This window comes from Tympanuchus pallidicinctus, unplaced genomic scaffold (assembly GCF_026119805.1).
Source record: "Tympanuchus pallidicinctus isolate F22 unplaced genomic scaffold, pur_lepc_1.0 scaffold1, whole genome shotgun sequence".
Taxonomy (NCBI): domain Eukaryota; kingdom Metazoa; phylum Chordata; class Aves; order Galliformes; family Phasianidae; genus Tympanuchus; species Tympanuchus pallidicinctus.
Genome location: NW_026294618.1, coordinates 28,666,898 through 28,687,856, shown reverse-complemented (window position 1 = coordinate 28,687,856; position 20,959 = coordinate 28,666,898). Strand labels below are relative to the sequence as shown.

Sequence of the window (20,959 nt, the reverse complement as noted above, 5' to 3'; positions counted from 1 at the left end):
TGCAAAAGGAAAGTTTATGGTCTCTGGAAGAGTGGATGAGCTACTTATGATGACTACAGGTATGCAGTGAAGTTGTGCAGGGAGAAAATCAGAAAAGCCAAAGCCCAGCTAGAACTGAACTTGGCCACTAATGTAAAGGACAACAATAAATATTTCTATAAATACATCAACAGCAAGAAGAGGGCTAAAGAGAGTCTCCATCCCTTGTTGGATGCCGAGGGCAACTTGGTGACCAAGGATCAGGATAAGGCTGAGGTACTTAATGCTTTCTTTGCCTCAGTCTTTAATAGTAAGACTTGTTACTCCCTGGGTTACAACACTGGGAACACAGCCCCCTGTGCTAGTAGATAGTGATGGGGAACAGAATGGGCCCTGCATAATGAGATGGTCTTGGACCTGCTCCGAAAGCTGAATGCTCACAATTCCATGGGGTCGGATGGATTGCACGCTAGAGTGTGGAGGGGAGTTGGCAGATGTGGTTGCCAAGCCACTCTCCATCATTCTTTGTCAGTCTTGGCTAACTGGGGATGTCCGAGTGGACTGGAGATTGGTTAAATGTGACGCCCATCTTCAAAAACGGCTGGAAAGATGATCCTGCTGGGTGAAACACTGGCTGGATGGTCAGGCCAAAGAGTTGTGGTCAATGGAGTTAAAGCCAGTTGGTGGTCGGACACGAGTGGTGTCCTCTGGGGCTTGGTACTGGGGCCTCTTCTATTTAACATCTTTATGAACAATCTTGATGAGGGAATTGAGTGTACCCTCAGTAAGTTTTGCAGATGACACCAACGTGGGAGGGAGTGTTGATCTGTCTGACGGGACCTGAATAGACTGGATTGATGGGCTAAAGTTAACTGTATGATTTTCAATAAGGCCAAGTGTCGGGTCATGCATTTTGATCACAACAACACCAGGCAACCCTCAGACTTCAGGACTAGTGGATTGAAAGCTGCCTGATGGAAAGAGATCTTGGTGTACTGATGGACAGTCAGCTGAATATGAGCCAGCAGTGCATCCAAGTGGCCAAAAAGGCCAATGGCATCCTGGCTTGTATCAGGAATGGTATGGTGAGCAGGACGAGGGAAGTCATCCTGCCCCTGTACTCAGCACTGGTGAGGCCTAACCTCAAATACTGTGTTCAGTTTTGGGCACCACAGTACAGAAAGGACATTGAGGTGTTGGAGCAGGTCCAAAGAAGGGCAACAAGGCTTGTGAAGGGCTTGGAGAATATGCCCTATTGAGGAGAGACTGAAGGAACTGGGGCTGTTTAGTCTGAGGAAAAGGAGGCTGAGGAGAGACCTTATTGCTTTCTTCCAATATCTGAAAGGTGCTTACAGTGAGAGCAGGGTTGGTCTCTTCTCACCAGTGACAGGACGAAGGGAAATAGTTTTAAATTGCACCAGGGTAAGTTTAGGTTGGATATTAGGAAAAACTTTTTTACAGAAAGGGTTGTTAAACACTGGAATAGGCTCCCCAAGGAGGTGGTTGAGTCACCATCCCTGGATGTGTTTAAAAACTGTTTAGATGTGGTATTCAGGGACAAGATTTAGCTGTTAGTTAGGGTAGTATGGTTAGGTTGTGGTTGGACTCAATGACCTTTTCCAACCTGAGCAATTCTATGATGACCAAGTTTTCTCCAGCAAGCAGGGCAGCCAACACTACTGAAGAGCCAAGCTTCCTCCTGAAGAATCACAGTTTCATTGGATGCCTCTATCTTTTTTTTTTCTTCCTCTTCTCTGTGTGTATCAGATGGGTTGGCAAAAAGCAACGTGTACATAAATGAGCTCTGGACTAGCAAGTAGTATGATTTGCTCATTTTATCCTCCTCTTTGTTCTATTTAAAGATTTGCCAAAGTGGTCATTACTTACATTAATTTATATGCCATCTAAAGTATGCAGAGGATTGTAGCAATAAATATTATAGAGAGATCAAATTCCTTTGTCACACTGTTTATACTACACTGCTGCTCCTTCTCTTCTTGGAAACTGAGTCAACAATGGACTGGCCAATAGCCCTGGCTAACAGACTCACTACCACCGACTGATGCACATGTGGGAACAAGGCAGGAAATTGTCTTTGTTCATCATCTGTCCCTTCCTGTCATGCAGTGCTGCTGTCACCTGGGTCTCAGCCACTTGAACTCCTTCATGGTCTGCAAATAGTAATAGAGGGAATTGCTTTTTAACTCTGCACCTCAAGTGTGCTCTGCACAGTTCTCTAGCTGAAATTTTTCAGCTAATTTTTGTTTCAGCAGGAAAAAAAAGGGGAGATACAGCAACACTAAAATGGCTTGTGGATCAATATCTGCTCTATGTGATGTTGGCAATGTCTTGTAAAACTTAATTCATCTGAATTCTTAGTTAAGGAAATACACAGACTATATTGTACCCTTTCAAACTGGACATAAGTTCTAATACCAGAAGTCATTTTTCATCTAATACAACAACTTGATAAAAAAATTGAAAAATACTGCCAAAAAATCCTGTATGTGTTCATATTTCATTCCTTGTGATTTGAAATTCAGTGTATCTAAGGTTATTATCTGTGATTCCTCTGTACTGCAGAACTTACAGATATCTACACAGATTTTGCAGTAAAAGCAGCAAGTGATATTATCCTTGAAAATCCCTTCAAACGTCTTTTGATGCTTTATTTTTTGTTAGTGTTTACTGCTTTTCATTTCTATTAGCAGCCAAAAAAAAACCCCTAAAAATCCCTTAAAGCTCGCATTCACATTCCTGTAAAAGTTCTAGAAAGATTAAAACAAAGTCTATGAATCTACTGATACTTTGCATTCAGTTAAATGCACTTTATTAGAAAACTCGACTCACTAATATCTTTTCATCAAACAAAATCAATGATTAAGAATAAAAAATATATATATTTTCTAAGACATCCTGAATTAACTAATTTCTTGCCCCTATCAGCTTGAGAGATATGATGCTGATATTGTAAATCTGGTGCTGGAATCAAAGAAAGATGTTCTGCCAATATTTAGATGCAAAGCCCTATTTTGTCCTTGACTGAAGCTGCACTGAAGCCACAAGAAAAACTCTAGAGATGATTGTAAAAGAAGATTGCAGAGAAAATTCCAGTTGTATGTTTGCAGGGAAGAATAAAGAGTAGGTTTGAAATATTTTTAAGGAGTTTTTGCAAATTAAACATTTTTCAGTTACATGAGAAAAATAAAACCATGAATGGTTTGTAAGAAATACTGTAATACACTGACTAGATCTCAAAATTTCTACTGATAGTACTTTGGCATTGCTATTGTACTTTTAATACTGTACTTTTGGAAAGGAATAAATACTTCTAAATCCCATGCTACCTATATACTGAAAATGGCCCAAAGTACAGTTAATGGAGATAAATTACTGCAGTAAATCTCTGTTAAAAATGTAGAGAGAAAGTGCAAATAAACAGAAAATCAAAAGAATACTTTTGATCCTGAGTCAACCAATGACCTAATAGGAGTCCAAGTCAAAATTTATATTTCAGGAAAAAGGAAAAGAACTACATGAACTACATGTAACACCAACTCAGAGAGCGGTTGGACTTTGTTTGAAAATACTAGCCCTTATTAGGAAATCTCCTGGAAGATGAGTTACTGGAACTGAATTATGTTTCTATTAACGGTACTGGATTCCTCAGCTAGACGGCAACAGTAAATAAAAGAGAGCACGCTTACATTCACTCAATAGTTTCAAAGAATTAAGTATCATTACCAGAACAAAGAGTTCCTCTTACAAAAATAATCAGGCCTTTTCCTTTGTTTTCAATATTATTTTTCATCTTTTTGTTTTCCTCCTCCTGCAGCAACAGGTGGGTGCATTAAGAGCTCTTGCTGCTTTCAATGGGGCATTCTTTGCTTTGGTTGCAAGGTGTAGAGCTCTGATCCTGTCACTGTCTGTAGGGTACTATTACTGTCCTGGCTGCTGCACTACAAACATTTTTTTTTAGATTGCTTGAAAAAAAAATCTTTCTTCATGTCAATTTCTCTTCATTCTTCTTTTTGTGTAACTGAGTTGTAGTTCTCATGGAACACGGATTACACAAACTCTAATTTACTGCATTGTGCAAAATAACAAACCAGACAGGGAAGACTCTTGTAGACTCTTGCTGAGCAGCAAGATGAGGCTAACGAGTGAGGTGCAGAAAGGACCACAACAGTTCCACTAAGTTGCAGAAGGTTGTTTCTCAAGGGTATGCAGTCTAATGTTAAAGATCTGCAAAGTGTGCAGACATGATAACAAAATGCAGGTATCTGTAGGAAAAGAAGCTACATAAATGCCACATATTTTTGCAGAGTTGAACACCCAGTGGAAACAAATACTTTGGAAACGTTCTTCTACACTGTAAAGAAACAAGTGAATTACAGAAGGATAAACTAAACCTGTCGGGCAACTGCACAACTGTAAGACTTTTGTTAATTCTAATACCTAAGATAATTTTCTGAATCTAGAGTTAGAAAATTTAAGATCTTGTAGCATTTTGTTTGACTGAACAGGAAATGGGAAACAAATAAACAAAATAAACAAACTACAAACCAGCAACAACAACAAAAAAGAGCATCAGAAAGGAAATCCTACGAAAATGGTGACAAGATTATGTTAGACAACAGAAACAGGCTGTTTGATCTCTAGTATGTTACATTCCTTGAGAGGTTTAAGATAACTTTCTCCTGTTTTGACACTTAAAAATTTCATTATGATTTCTAGACAAACTTTACTAATTACTAATTTATACCCAATTGTTCTTATGCCACAGTTCCTGATAGCATTGTCCTTTAGCTTCAAAAGCATTTTTGCTTTTTTATGTCTACTCCCATTGCATTTTTACACAACAATCATATCCCTGTTCAACCTTCATATTTATAGGCTGATCAAATCAGGAAATAACTCATTCTTCAGGGTTTCTATTCCCATAAACATCCAGCATTAATTTTCCTGAAGGTTGAGTCACCAGTATTCCAGATGAGCTGTCAGTTGTGCCCCTTTCAATTATCTTCGCATTTTCTTAGCTGCTCAAGAAAAAACTTTCCCTGATACATCGAGGAAAGCATTTTCCTTTTACTTGGCCAGACCTAATAAACTGTATATTCATTCTGTGATTTTTATTATACCCATCTCTTCCACCTACATTCCTCCTAGATGACACACCTCCCAGACTGGATCTGGAAATCTTCATTAGTCATTCTGAAAGGAATGATCTTGCAATCTGCATTACCACATTTTATCCAAGCTCCATTACTCTGGTCCTTGAGTTCATCAATCCTTCTATATCACCTGGAAGTGATATGTTTTCCAAACTAGTATCATCAGCATATTCTAGCAGCGCACGCATCATCTCTCTTTAAAATATTAACAAAATCTGACAGTGTTTTTTTGTCTTAGAAACTCAACCAGGCAGCATTCTTTGACTGGCATTTTAAGAAAACAAGCTCATGCCTTCCTCTTAACCAGCATCTTCCCTGATGTCCAGTACTCCTTACTAATCTCCAAGTTCCACTCTTATAAAAAGAGCGATATATTGCAGTCTAGATAAAATTAGTCCAAACTTGTCCAAAAATTCTTTCTCATCAAATATAATTTTCTAAGTATATTTTTTTAATGACTAATATTAAAATAAACTCAGAGGCTGAAAGTTAAAGAAACATGCTCAGAAATGCATTGTCATTTCTTTTTTTGTCAATCAATATATTAAAATAATTTGGAAAAAAAAAACACAGACCACTAGAAGTAAAGTTTGTTAAGACCTTGTAAAAAATATCAATATTATTTTCCTGAGCTCCCTTCTTTATGAAAGGAAGGAATGGCTTTTCTGAGATAGAAAAAAGCCAACCTCCCTTCTCTTAAAAGTCTCCACCATTCAGTACATTTTATTCTCGATTTTTTATCTGCTTTATCTGTACTAACTACTACACTGACATGTATAAAATCTCCTTTTGTGTCATAAAGCTACAACAAATTATTATCTCTGCTTGCATTATCAAATTAAAACCAGATTTTTTTCTAGCAGCACTCTGAAATTATGTAGCTCTGAACTTGGAAGATTTTATTTTTTTTTTAAATTAATTTTCATCTTATCCAGGCAGTCTTATTTTTATCACAGTGTAGTGGTGCTTCCTAACAGTCCAGCTGCGAAGGGCAGCCCAGTGTTGTTAAAATACCTCCACTGAACTGTCACATTCTGCATCACTGGAGGATACACTGATACACAACAAAACCAAGAAACTCTATAACTCTATCCAAAAAGTCAATGCCCTTGGCTTTATTTCTGTTTGCTGAAGTTAAACTTCCCTAACAAAAGACGGACAGCAAACAACTCCAGTTCTTAGGTAGAAGTACTTCATTACAGTTCATACTATAAACATGGCAAGGTATTTCCATTTAGAAAAAAAACAGCACCATCAGTGAAACATGAAACTGGACATGCTCTTCATTCTTCCAATCTGCTTAATTTCCTCATCTGCCACTATTTCAAAGCAGTTATGGAGAATATACACAATACCCTAGGTAAACTCTCACTTGTGTCTTATGTATGATCACTAATGCTTCGCAAGCAATGACAGTGGAAAAACAGCCAGAATACTGAGACGAGTGGTGTTGAGCACCATGTCTCAAAACCATTACCACTCACAACATCGGTGGTTTCGTTCATACTTATCTTAGAGCTGGCATTTTAAGTCTTTCTACCTGTACTAGCTATCATGTTCCATAAATCTTAATTAAGTAAACACTTCTAAATTGTTTTGTAATTCCTTTAAATTCCCTGCTTTTAACAGAAAAATTGGTCTCCATTGGAGGCGACTAAAGAATGAAAATCCTTCAAGTCCATAATTAAAAAAAATGAAAACACAGACAGCTCACCTGTCCATTTGCCTTAGAAATTTGCGAGCCCAGCAGGCAATTGTATCAGAGTGAACAAAACACGTCACAGAGATGTGATACTACCCAATTACTGGTAGCAAGATGGTGAAGATACGATGGCAGAACGTTTGCAAAACACTTTATGGACTTAGAAGAACAAGAAAAAGTGTGCTTCTGACAGCACACTGTTAACAAGGTTAGAAAGCAAAAGGGAGGGAGGGATCTTTTCACTTTTTCTAAGGTATTCCTCTGAACATACTAGGAGATTTGGCACAGATGGAAATATTTCTGTTTACAAGCAATTGATCTTTTTTTTCACAGGTGATGCCTCTACCATTGCTTCCACCCACCCAGAAGTGCATTATTAAGTCTCTATTTGTGGTATAAATTCTGCAGTAAAACTTCTACTTCATTAGGTTGCAGTTTCTATTTCAAAACAAATGAAGAACAGCAAATCAAAATGCTGTATTAACAATGTCAACCTAAGTTACTCATTGGCCAGGAAACTATGAGAAAATTATGTAAGTTGAATTAAAAAAAAATTGCACAAAACATATCTGGAGTTGTTTTTATGCTTACAGGTCTTCAGTGTGGGTTCCTTCTTTTCATTTATAAGAAAAACTGGTTTGTCATCAGAAATACTGCCTGCAGATTACAAGCATTCTTCTCTAAATTGTAAAATCTACCCAGTTTGTAGACACAACAAACAAACCATACTAAGTAAGGATTTCCTTATTTCAATGAACAAAGAGTATTACAAAATCTGAAACATAACTGGAAAGGTAGGTACATAACTGAAAGGTACTTTTCTTTGCAGAGTTACTTAAGAATGAAATATAATCCTATCACAGACAATCTTGAGTAAGGCTCAAATTCAGAAAAAAATATTTTCCAACAGCAGTGGCCAATAAGGATGTACAAAAAATTTTTGCTACTGGTCTTGAATCTAAAATGCAAGTAAATCTGCCCCATAAATGCATAAAGGCTCATGCATGCATGCACAGGCTCACACACACAAACCAGCACTCCTCCTTTTTCTTTGAAAAGAAAATTAACTCTTAGAAATAAATGCTACCTAGTAGCAGTTTCACGTACACCTCCACATTTGTATAAGATTAAACCCACACAGTATGCTAAAAACAAGAATTACGTACAAAAATAAAATAAAATGGATTTCAGCCCTTACTGACCATTTCTTCAAATGCAAAATCAAGATGGAAGTTGATTTTACTAGCTTTGGTGACAGTATTAAAAGGGAAGTTTTGATATACGTATTCCCCAGAAATTTGGAAACTCAGATTTTCAATAAATACCCAATCTTTTGTTATTTTTTTTCTAATCAGTTAGTTTGAGTTATCACACAACCATTTTTAAAGGTCTAGTTTATGCTGCATCACCAAAACAGATTTATTTATTTATTTATTTTACTGAGAGTGGCAGAAACATAGATTTAGTTAGGTGCAATATATTTGAATTAATTACTCATTTTTAGATTCCTCCTCTACTCTTGTACACAAAAAGAAGGAAGTGTGCCCCAGATTTATGCATAAATATTTAGCCTCCAATAATGGATTTTGTTTGGAAAACCTATCAAGTTTCCTGCGTATATTCTTACAAAAATACGTACTGATTAATCTCACTGATTTCTGACATAATTAAAATTTAAAAAAAAATTCTGATTAATAAAACACACCACATTTTATTTGTTCATGTTATACCAGATATAATACTGTTTATCTAAGCCACTGTAAGGGAATAGTAAATTTCATTCTCAACTCAATTTTACCATTCAGAATAATACATAGTTGGGGTTCAGAGTTTGGTGCTTGCATTTCATGATGCCAGGTGCCCCACTCCTTACAAACTTTCTATTTACATCAACCAACACTTGAAGAGCTATCGCAACTACATGGGGAGAATGGGAACATCTGAGCTTTAACTAAATGATGTTAAAAAGTGTTCAAAAGTCATTTTTTAGTTTTTAAGTTAATAGTTAACCCCATTAAGAAGTTCAAGCAAGGCAAATCATCCCTAATTTAGCAGCTCCCTGTACCTTCCTCTTAATCATACAACCTGGTTCCTGACTGCTGATGGACTTCTGGATAAGATGCTGCAAAGATATGCTCTAGTACAGCAATTCCTCTTTCAAAGACATTTAGGAGTTAGAGAGGAATGCCAGATCAAATTACAGAAATACTCTGTAAAATAGTTAAAATATTTTGTTCTTTAATAAGGGGAGTGAAATGACAATCTGAATCCTTTCTTAACACCTTATCACCTTTTATAATCTAACTGGATGCGATTTTTTCTAATACATCTAAAATAACAGCTTACCTTATACAGCTATCTGTATTCAAGGCTCAGATTCAAGCGCTAATAATCTTACAGCACTTTTGAGCAACACAGCATTAACATTCTGGGCTTCAAATATACCTGCTAGAGCTATTATTTAGTTCAACAGCATGATTATATGCTTTATGGCTTACAACTCCTAAATGAGTACTGCAGAAAAATACTGAAATCTTTTCACTGAAGCTGACTAAGCTTTACATTTTGTAACACTTATACTGCTCATCTGTCCATAAAAGAAAAAAAAAGGAAAAACGGAGATACTACTTACCTTAGTCTAGATTATCCTGACTACGTAAGAGAAGAGGTGAGATGCTGCATATTTAAATTCTAAATTCAATGCTAGGCTGAAGATTTTTTTTTCTTTCTTTCCTTTTCTCCCTTCACTTTCTTTCAGTAAGAAAGAACCCTTAGAGTCAGCTCCTGCTCACACTGAAGAGCAAAAGTCTTCATCAGAATTCAATAGGAGAAGGAAAGGGACTTTAAAACATGTTTGTTTGTTTGTTTTTCTGCATTTTTTATCTTTCTGAATGAACTATTTTTTCCTTCAGGCAATGCAGATATTATGCTTTTAAGATCTCTGACGTAGCACTGAAGAGTTGGAAGTCTTATGTTCCTAAGGAAGCATCATTCTCTAGCCTAATTTAGCTGAATTCACTGACCCTATTTTGCCAGTGCTGTTTTTAAAGAGAAATTATTGGATTTACTCGTGAGTAACAAATCAAAGATAGCTTTTAAAATCACATTTTTTGGCACCAAAGGTACAAACTGCTATACAACTTACATCATTGATATTCATTTGCTTAGATTTCAATTCCCTCATTTGCAATCAGAGCTTCCACTATGAAAAAAATTCTATACATAAAAGGTTGCCCCTTGTCAAATGATTATACCCACAGAGAACTCTTTGCATTTATTTGCCTACCTGTAAACAAGGCTTCTAAGAGATGAAAACACTTTTTGTTGATCAGGACAGAAAGTTGTTACAGTGCATAGCTAAAAGGCATTTGTATTTGGTTTCTTGTAGTTGCCTAATGATCAAAGAACATTAACATATCAGAAATTTTTTCACAGTTGGAAAATCCTTTCTCCTAAGTAGACTATACCCAAATACATGGAACATAAATGCCACAGATGAAAGAACGGTAAACCACATCTGGTGAGAGTCCTGCTTCCAAATAGCATGCGTCTTACTCACCTGTTTGGCTAAGTTGAGATGTGCTTCTGCTCCTTCGAGACACTATGGCAACCACTTTGGCACTAAGACTGGAACGCCTTTTCTTCCCACCTGTTCCAACCATGCCGACAGCCGTGTCCGACTGACTCCCATCATTGTGCTCCAGCTTATACATCTCTCCGCTCACACTTGTGCTCTTAATGATTCTCCCTGAAGTCCCCATCCGTCTGCCTTGCATTTTAGGAGTAAATGTACTACATTTACAAAGTAAAAACAAACATGTTAATTTGTTTGTGCAGCAGTGCTTTCGGAAGTCTTTCTTTTAATTAAAAAATTAATTGTAAGTTTAGGTAATTTCTTTTTTTTTTGATTCACAAATATAAGGTTAATTTGGGTACTCCTCAGGATATATGTTTCCAGTATTGCAATCTGAACTTCAAGAAAAAAAAAAAAAAAGGAAATGAATGCTTTCCCAATAGCTTATCAGAGTGACACAGGAAACACTGAAAAATCATGTGTAACCTTCCTGCTTATATCCCCAGAATACAGAAAGCAACAATTTTAGTGCCAAAGAGAATGAATGGGCCAAGAGTATATATGTTGGTTAATACATGTATCTTATAGGCACAAAAGGCTTAAGACTTTCTAGATGTGAAGATAAAATCTCATGTAATTTCATACTTCAAGGAAAGAAGAGATAACACAACATGCAGGATTTTGTATGTTTACACTCTCTCACTTTTTAACAGTAAGCATGAAAATTGCAGCACGAAGGCAAAGTAAAGGTGAGCTAAAGAACTAATAACCCAACAGAATTTCTATTGACTGACAGAAGAATTCCTGATTCAATTTTGTTTATTTTTCTTTAGGTATCATATTACATTTGAGTGTTTCTATGATTATTTTTTTTCCTGGTCCTGCACACAGAAGCTGGATAAAGTATTTTGAAACATACTCGTGAACAGTCTAAAACATGCACAGGACATACTAATGCACAGTTCTAACACTATGCTATGGCCAGGTGATGCCCTAGCTCTCATGACAGTACTACATTAGCTATCACTCTGCAGGGACACAGAAGTGGGAGCTGCAGCCTGACTCAGTTTAGTCGTAGTTGTTAAATCAGTCCAGTATGTGGAATATTCCTTGAACTTGTATTGCTGAATAGTAGACCTACTGGCAACATACTGGCTGTAGGATCTGCTTCTTCAGTAATTCTGCATTTTGGATTCAAATGTTGAATTTCCTTGTTTTGTTTTGCTGTCCCGCCCAGTGGGTTATCTTTCCAGCAGAAGTAATGGCCCTGACCCCCCCATCACCTTAAAAAACAAAGAAATAGAAGGGTTCATTATCCCAGAACATGTTCCAGAAAGACAGAAAGTCTTGCCAGGGAGAAATGAAGGCTTCTGCATGAAAGGAGCTGACATCCTGTGATGTGGTAGATCTGAACCCTGCTAAAGCATCAATCAGTCCTTTCTAAAGACTTGACATCTGCCTTTGTTAATTTCTGATTTAGAAAAACAACTAGAGCCTTTGCATTGAACAATGTGCTTTTTTGCTTTGCAGTACTCAACACATTTTAGTGGACCACATGAGGCATACAGAGCTTAGAATACATTATCTCTTCTTCTCTCCCATTCCATTGCACCATTAGTGAATGGCTCGTAATTTTGCATAGCAAAAATGGAAGAATATGTATTTAGAAATTGATACATGCTCCTCCTCCCCATACACATATCTGGTCTCCTTAGGAAGGAATTTTGACTGTGCTGTTCAGTCTTTCAGAAAGAAAAGATTCACAGAAAGACTACCTTCCACAAATATGTAAATATTAAGGAAAAAGATCTATAAGCAAACTACTTCTTTTCACTTTAATGTAAAATCAAGTAAAAAGCACATTAAAATATTTTAATTTTTCAAAATAAAAAATAGATTTATTCCTGAAAGTTGGTAAGGAGTTACAGGACTCACATGACGATACACAAATGACAGTAACATCATCAAGGTCTTTAATCTTGACTGCCAAATTTTCTCAAGAGTCTTGCTCAATCAGTAGTTCAAACCATTCACACAATTCTTTTGCAAAGTACTAAACTTGCTTTAAAGAGAGATTTTCTAAAATACTTCAGAATCTGTACCCACAGTTTTCAATATAGTCTAAATAGTAGAATTAAATGTATTAGATTTAAATCCTACTGGCCAGACTAACAGCTTGAAAACAAGCACACTGCAAATACACTAGATTTGGACCCATAAGAGTTCTTAGAAGTGCTTCAATCAGAAGCATTTCTGATACTGTTTGAAAACAGCATTCCAGGGGCACAGTACACTGTAAAATCTGGAGACTTAAATACTGTTATCTTCCATTACTAGATGGTACAAAAAATATAAGAATTGGTGAGACACGAACCAAACACTTAACTACTGCCCTACAAGCTCCTGATGGTGTAACCTACTTTCCTGAAGAGGCACATCTCTCATGAATCTCTTGTCTACTTCATTTGAATATAAAACTATTTATTATCATCAAACATTAGTGAAATTTACAGTATAAATAAAAGAGTCTACAGCCTTTTGGCTTGCCTGGGCCATGTTGAGTGAAAAGGAATTGTCTTGGGCCAAATATAAAATACGTAGTTAATATATGTAAGTAACAAAACATTAAAAAAAAAATTCATTAAAGCAAAGAAAAGAGGGCAACAAAAACATTAAAGTTTCTGGTTAGACATATATGTTCTACATCACACATCTGAAAAATACTAACACTGTGGTTTGTTTTCTCAGCTCTAAAACAGATAGCTTTCAATCAAGGTAGTTACACTTCACTAAAATAACACTATCAAATGCATGCTCATGAAACATTAATTAAATGACCTTTCTGGAGCCACCACAAGAAGAACTCTTCTACAGTTCCAAAGATATAGAGAATCTTTAATCTCAAGCAGTGTAAATTCATAAGCAATGAATATCTGCCAATCCGGTTTGTTTCCATGGAAGCACATATTCCACAGTACACATCCTATCAGTCACGACAGTAAGTAATTAACAGTTTGTTTCTTCAGAGTCAGGAATAATAGTAATCAGGCTTAGACTTTTTGTTGTTGTTTTGTTAGTTTCCTTACCTTAGTAGCACAGTAATCCCTTTTTCTTCAAAACTTCCTGTAAGCCTTTCCCACAAAATATTTTCCAGGTCCCTACCCAGCCATGGCATTCTTTCCTTCATTTTTTTTTAACGCTGTCTAAAGAGACTAGCAACAGGCACTGAATTACGTGAAGGATGCATGGCTAATCAGTAGATAACTGTAGAGTTCCTGTCCTGGTCTTTCATTCACTGTGTGTTGTGTTTCTATTCCCTCTCAAGTTGCTTTTTGAAAAAATCTTAGAAACTTGAGATCCTGTTGATGTCTAGCTCTCCTCAAACTGGACAGTAAGTGGAAAGTTATCAAGCAAGATGGGATTATTACAGAAAGAAACAAAGTCCCATACATATACCATGACAACATAAAACTTTTTCTGTCATGAAATCAAGCTATTACAGTCTAATTTTCTTGAGGAACATAAATATCCTTGTCTTAAATTTATATTAAATAAATGATGCTCCTAAAACAGTACAGATGCTTGCTGAATACACTGCTGTCTCTTGAAGTTGTAAAGGACACTAAATTGTGATGTTTTTGTTGTTGTTCATAGAATGCAATAAATTCATATTTACACATTATCTAAGCTAGCAGCTTAGACCATATGTTGACTAGGCATGGGTAATTCCTTTCCACACCGGATTTTAATGACCACTTCTGTGATGCCTGTGGTATCTTCTATTCAAAGCTGAATATAGCATTTTTTCCCCGTCTTTTGTCACTTATTTAACTTGACAATATTTCACTAGAAGAGAGGGAAGAAATTGAAAATATTTCTGTTGGGAGCATCTGTTGACATTTAACACTATCCATATTGACACACAGTATATTGAAATACTGCTTCATAGAATGTATAATTTACAATAAAAATGAATGAATTACAGAACCTCCCCTGCAATTAAAGAAATAACTGCTTATCATACTATTGACTTTGTTGTGCTAATTTCAAGTATTTATGGATACAGTAAACACTAATACTATCATATTATCATGCCATCTGCACATTTCAAAAATACTTAATAATCAAACTGCAACGCTCTAATTTCACATTAGTTATTGATAATAGTTTAGGGGACAGTGATGTCCATCAACTGAGAAATAGAAGTTGATAGTATAATTTTAAAAAAATCCAATTTTTGATCTAATAGTTTTCTAATTCAAGGGGTAAGAATACTTTCTGACTAACAGATAAATCACTTTTTCAGAGATGTATATACATTTCAATTTTCATTGTTTGGGACAGATAGAGGAACTAAAAGATTCACCTTAAGAAGAAGGTGAAGTGTTTGGAATTCAGATATTTGTGTTTGTTTTTACCATAAAATACCAACTTCACTTTCCTAAGAATTATTTGCTGGTGTACTTCTAGGAAAAAATAAAAGTCTCTGGTTTACTAGAAACAGACTTAACTGGATAGGACCAGAATCCCAAGTTGCTCAGTATTCTAAGTCGTTGTAACTGAGCAAACAGGGAAAATGATTAACCTTCCTTCTCGTTCACCTAATCCCTGGTCTAGTTTATTACTTGACATTAATTGAAACGCTATCAAAATATCAGACATTTAATACTCAGCCTTCTTATTCTGTTTAATTGAATACCTTTAGAAAACAATATTTTTCCATTCCATTACTGGCTATCACTTGGAGGCATAGCTCCTAGCTCATCTTTAACAACATCTGTTACTTTAATCACTATGCTCAGGGTCTAATTTATAAAGCACAGAGAAGCAAAAGACCTGCAAGAATTTACAGATACTCTTTAGCACTTAACCCTTCCAATAAAATACCTATTTTTTTCTTTTTCTTTACTTGTCTTTCTGGGAATATTGACACATTCATTTAAATGCAGATATGTCTTGTGCAGGCTAAAATTGATAAATTATTAAGTTATATTGTCAATTTAAATCTAGTTACAACATAACAGATAAGTAAATGAATATAAATCTCTATAGGAGGGTAACTAAGAGTATGATATTAATCTTTCACCCACATTTCTATTTATTTTACCAGTTTTAGCAATTATTTAAATAAAGTAAGCAAAAAAATTATCCTATTTCTAATCACTGGCATGGTAATATCATTTATGTTACACTAGCTACTGATGTGTCTGTGCATCTATTTTCATTTGGAACTCTTTCAAAAGTACTAAAATAACATGCATTCATAATTTAACTTCAGGATAGTCCAAATATATTTTGTTCTCCTACAGCTCTCTCTCTCTTTTTTTTTTTATGTAGCGTAAAAATCAGTTTTCTCTCTCTTGCTGTTGGTTATTACTTCAGTGCCATGCACGATACATTAAGATGAATGAAACAACTGAATAGTAGCTGTATTTCAATGTAAGTATTTTAAGTTTGTTCCAAAGTTCTTATTGGTATTCCTTACAAGTTTTTTGCTTATGTTTAGCTCTACAGATACGAAAATTGTTTCTATACAGGGGACACGATAGGAGGATTATATTTCTTTCCTACCATAATAGGCAATTTTAACAAAATCAGTAAAATACGGTTTAATTTGCAAACAAACACGGATATTTAAGATGAATAAGAAAGAGTCGCATTACTACTATTTTCTAACTGAAGTATCTCACCGACCCTCGCCCCTCGCCCCGACCCCAGTGGAGGAGCCGGCCGTACCCCGGGTGCCCGGAGCTGTCCTTCAGCACCACGCGCGGAATCCGCCTGGTCGTCCGCGCAGGCTGGGCGGCCACTGTTCTCTCTACAAAGCACAGATCGCTCATGTTTTTCTGCCGGAACACTCTCAGTTGAGACAGATGGCCTCTCAAGTGCTATCTGTCCTACACAGGTCGAAAGATTGTATTTATAGGTCAGTGATCACAGCTGTTAAAAGCAGCAGTATTTTCAGTTTTGCTTGATGCCAATATCTGAAAGTTGTACTTCACTCATGTCTGTAAGCTTGAAGAAAGAATCTCTAAAATAAATAACTGATTCAAAAAGTAGTTTGAATTACAAGCTGACAGAAAATTTAACTGTGAAGTAAGTTCTATAAAATGAAAAAGTGCAAGGACATTTGCTTATATTAAGCTACAGCACATATAAAACTTAAAGCCAGTTACATGTATATAACACTACGTATCTTTCTACATACAGATATCTAATGCTGAAAAATACACAGCAAAAATTATTTGGATTGAGAAAATTATTACAGAGACACACTCAGTATTACCCAACAAATATGTAAAGTATCTGCCAATGGTACATATCACCTGAAAAAGATATTAAGAAATAGGAAGTGAGAGCAAGCTTCGCCCGTAAACTCACCTACATAAAATGCTGAAGTGCATCCTTCCAGGGGAAAAAAAAAAAAAAAAAAACAAACTTAAATGATTAGCCATTGCTAAAATTACAGTATTTTCTTCGTTATTTTAGGCTCATTGATGGCTTAGAAAATAAAAATACTTTTTAGGTGCTTATTTTCTTGAGCACTCATTTTTTTATCTCATCCATTTTCCCAATAACGCAAAACATGAATAAATAAATAATCCTCTGTATTTCCTGCAGCACTGATGACATTGTAATGTAAGTGTCTCCCACAAAATTGCAGTAACTTCAATCTTTAGACTATATCCCTGGCCTTCACAACCACAAGCTAGTGAATTTCCTTTCTATTCTATTGAATGCAGAATCACGTACGAATTCAGAGTTCCTGTGGCATCCTTCTGCAATGAGGTAACTCATGAATTCTAATAACCTCCTAAACATATAATAGTTTTGGACCAAATGGAAGATGAGCAATCCTTTAATAATGAGGAACATTACATTTCTAAAAATAATCTACATCTTGTTATTAGTATTACATGATATATAATTAATAAATCCAAACTCAAATTTACCTATCCACAAATTGCTCTGTCGGTCTTGGAATATAGTCATATTTACCTATGATAAATGATGTAAGAATAATTACTATGCAATTTATGTATTCCATAAATCATACGTGGTGCTTTACAAACCAAGGGACAAGAGAGACATTTTCAGAGTACAAACTTAGTTGATTCAATGAAATAATCATTTTCTACAGTCTTGTACCAACTGCAACTACATATTAATCTAACTCGTACATTGATCACATATTATATCCATAAAATGAATATTAGAGTCACGAATAATTTTGTTCTGCTGTAAAATCTCTATATTAGGGTCCTAATGGTGTATTAACAATAGCTGAAGTTGGCACCTAAATTATATCTGTTCTTGACAATATTCCCGCTTCTCAGCAACATAAATATTTCCTCTGAAATTACAAAGTCTCAGCTCCTTTGTGCTCAGTCTGTAACTCACACTGTGGTATGGGTGGGGAAAACTTCATTACAGAAGTCTCTGGGAGCTTAACAGATTCACATCCTACTTTGTAATGTCAGGAAATTTCTATGTTGGAATATAATATTTGAATATGCATTCTAGAAATGCTCAAGTAATACACTGACCAGTCAACTGCAAGTTTCACAACTCAGAAGGATTTGTATTTTTTAAACTTGTAATGCCAGCATTTCTCCATGGAATAAACGAATAATAGTTCCAAAGGTAATTCTGAACACCAGAGGATCTGAATGGGTTTTCCAAGAACATTTCAGCAAGTAAATTATATGTTCTGAAACTAGCACAGAATTTGTCTCTGCATGCAGAAATCTGTGTGTCTGTCTGTGCGAAGAGCCATGGCATTATCAGCTTGAAGCCAGAAAATACTACAAATTATAAAATGAAACCAATACAAAAGAAGTCAGCATTTGCTCAGGGTTAAGGATGGCTATTACTGCTGTTGCGGACAGGCTAATGGAATCAAAGGGCAAACAGATCAGCTGACTCAAACTTGACTGCTAACAGAGATGTATATACTAAATTCAAGGGTACCAAATACAGAAAGCACATCAATGTTAAATCTGGATCAAGAAATTAGGTAGTGTGATTATAAAAAAGGCTGAGTTTTTTTTATGCTCACCACTCAAAAACTTCCTTCAGTGGCAAGAAGGCTGAATTCATCAGTTTTTCTTTCTTTGTATGACAGTCAGCATGTTATTCTCCCTGTTACAACACGCTGTGCTTTGTAACTCCCACTGAAAGTCCTGAAGTACCTGTGACCTTTCTGAGTAAAAAGGCTAAATCCCAGATACAGACCACTTACTAGTCCTTTAACGAAGTAGATAGCAACAGAGAATAGACATTAAATAGAGAATCAGAGTATCATAGAATCCTTGAACCTAGAATGGAGGGGGAAAATCTAAAAATGCAACAGTAGAATTACAAGAATAACAAAATACAGTAAAGCTGTATAAAAGAAAATAAAGCAGGAGAGCTACTTTGAAGTCTGAACCCTAGCAAAAACTATTTTTCCAGATTTCTTCATTCTAAAAGTGACATGTACGCTCCATTAAAAATGTTTCAGGACAATTTTCCTACATTATCAGCTTATATTTTATCTTAATCAACTGCAGTAATGAAATGAAAAACTAATTAAAACTATTTTTCACATCACTATTTTTCAAATCATTAAACTTCTGGTAAGATGACAGTTTCTTTGAAAGGCAAAGTACAATAAGACAATAAAAATGCACAAGCAATGCTTCCTATTAGATATTTCTTGTACAGATGTTCTGAAGGGATTGAAGACTCCATTTCCCTCCCTCTCTGACAGAGGCATAAAGCAGTTTATAATAACAGATTAAAAAAAAAAAAAAAAAGTATTTAGATAATACATACACAGAACATTAATTACTCTGGCTTCACCTTGGTCTTATACAGAAATGTCCTCAGGACCAGACATTTCCATCTGCAATATGCTGTTTTGGGGTAAAAAGGATGCATAATAATATTGTTAAGCAGCTTAGCTTAACTGTTTTAATTTGTCATGCCTCCACATTAACCATTTGGAGGATACTGTCCTCTATCTTCCCAATAAAAGCAAGAGTTGAGACACGAGTTAAACCAGTATGTCTGCCCCAGAAGGGATCATCTAAGGATCAAAATCAATTAACTACAATAAAATTGAAATTTTTGTTCCTCTTTAATGACACTGAGAAGTACAATAATTAATACAGCAGTTTCAGTGCAGTGATAGTTTTTGAGCTGCTATTATATATGGAAACAAAATAAGATTTGCTCATTTATGTCTGATAGTTTGGTAGGTCTGTAGAAATTTTAGATGCAAAATGCTGGACACATACTTTTGCTGGTTTGGATGTTGGAAACATCTATAATTCAAGTTCGCAAAATAATAATTTGGCTAGAATTTTTCATGCCTGGTCTCTGCACAAGGTTGATTTTTCTTCTTTTCTAAGTTCCAGCAGAAATACCAGGTCTAGTCCTCTTAAAGGAGATAAGGAAAACACACTAATTTGACATTGTAACATAACAAACAGATTTTCCTCACTTTGAAAATTGCTTATGTCTGACTGAAAGATGTCAATCCTTTTATCAAGTAGAAACTGCTTTCTATCTTTGAATACCTATGTACATTCCAGAAAACAGCATCTTCATGTCCTAACTGTAATGACTTGGAAGACATCAACAACAAAAATATCAAAAGATGTTTTATCACATTCTGTTGATTCTGATCACTTGTAATTCCCATTGCTAATTACATTGTCTGAAATTATTTCATTTCCTGGCTAGAGGCAGAAAGTCAGTATTTTCCAGGAAATTTCCTTCTATTGCCTATTTCCCTCTGGAACTGGGAAAGTTAGATCAACTGTCCATGACGCAGGAAGGTTGCACCTTCTGTGTCGGCAACCAGGCAAGATGCAAGGCAAGGTCATCTGACTGGAGTGAGATGGACAGTAATTGTTGGAAGGAAAAAGACTGGTTCTCTGAAGAAGGAGCATAAGAAAAGTTTGGGAATATATTTTTCTCAAGGCTCTTTTCTGAAGGCAAAAAGGCTCCTAAAATCCCCAAGGCTGAATGTAAGTCTTTCCAACATATCTTCACAAATATTTATTACCTTTTCTCATAAGATGGTCAATTTCTCTTTTGCATCCACAAAACACTATTCTCTCATTCTTCAGAGAAAGCGTATTGCTTTTTCATACGCCAGCAAGTTCTGCAACTGCAACTTAGTGAGCACATAAACAATTCAATCTTTTACTGTGTAATTGTGTTAAGCTGACAAAAATTTTAAAGAGCTTCTTGTATTTTTTTGTTCCAAACTTAACATATGATGAGGGGACCGAATCCACAGCACTAAGCCAGAGTAAACTCAGATGCAAGATGCAGCATATGATCACTAATGAAAACACATTTGAAGAGATTTGTCCATCATCACATAAAAACTCTAGGACAGAAACCTGAAGAGAGAGCAGTAATTATCTACCCGAGCCAGAAGGCCATCCTTATCTTCCTGCCACTCCACACTCCCCATCCCCTATTCTTTCTCATCCTCTAAATGTATTCTAGTTTCTGTAAAAAAAAAAAGGTTTT

The 20,959-nt window shown here is 35.7% G+C and overlaps 1 protein-coding gene across 43 annotated transcripts in view; it reads right to left on the bottom strand.

The window, feature by feature from the left end:
* The window catches only part of RIMS1 (regulating synaptic membrane exocytosis 1), a 290,925-nt gene that overhangs the window by 31,117 nt on the left and 238,849 nt on the right, over window positions 1-20,959 (bottom strand). For 31 of the 43 annotated variants that reach the window (XM_052675535.1, XM_052675145.1, XM_052675135.1 and 28 more), the window contains one exon: window positions 10,415-10,647. The exons of 11 other annotated variants lie outside the window; for them this stretch is intronic. In XM_052675535.1, the coding sequence (XP_052531495.1) occupies window positions 10,415-10,647 (233 nt within the window). Of the gene's footprint in view, window positions 1-9,521; window positions 9,649-10,414; window positions 10,648-20,959 lie in introns of those variants that run through there. One more of the 43 variants, XM_052675412.1, reaches the window with a different exon arrangement.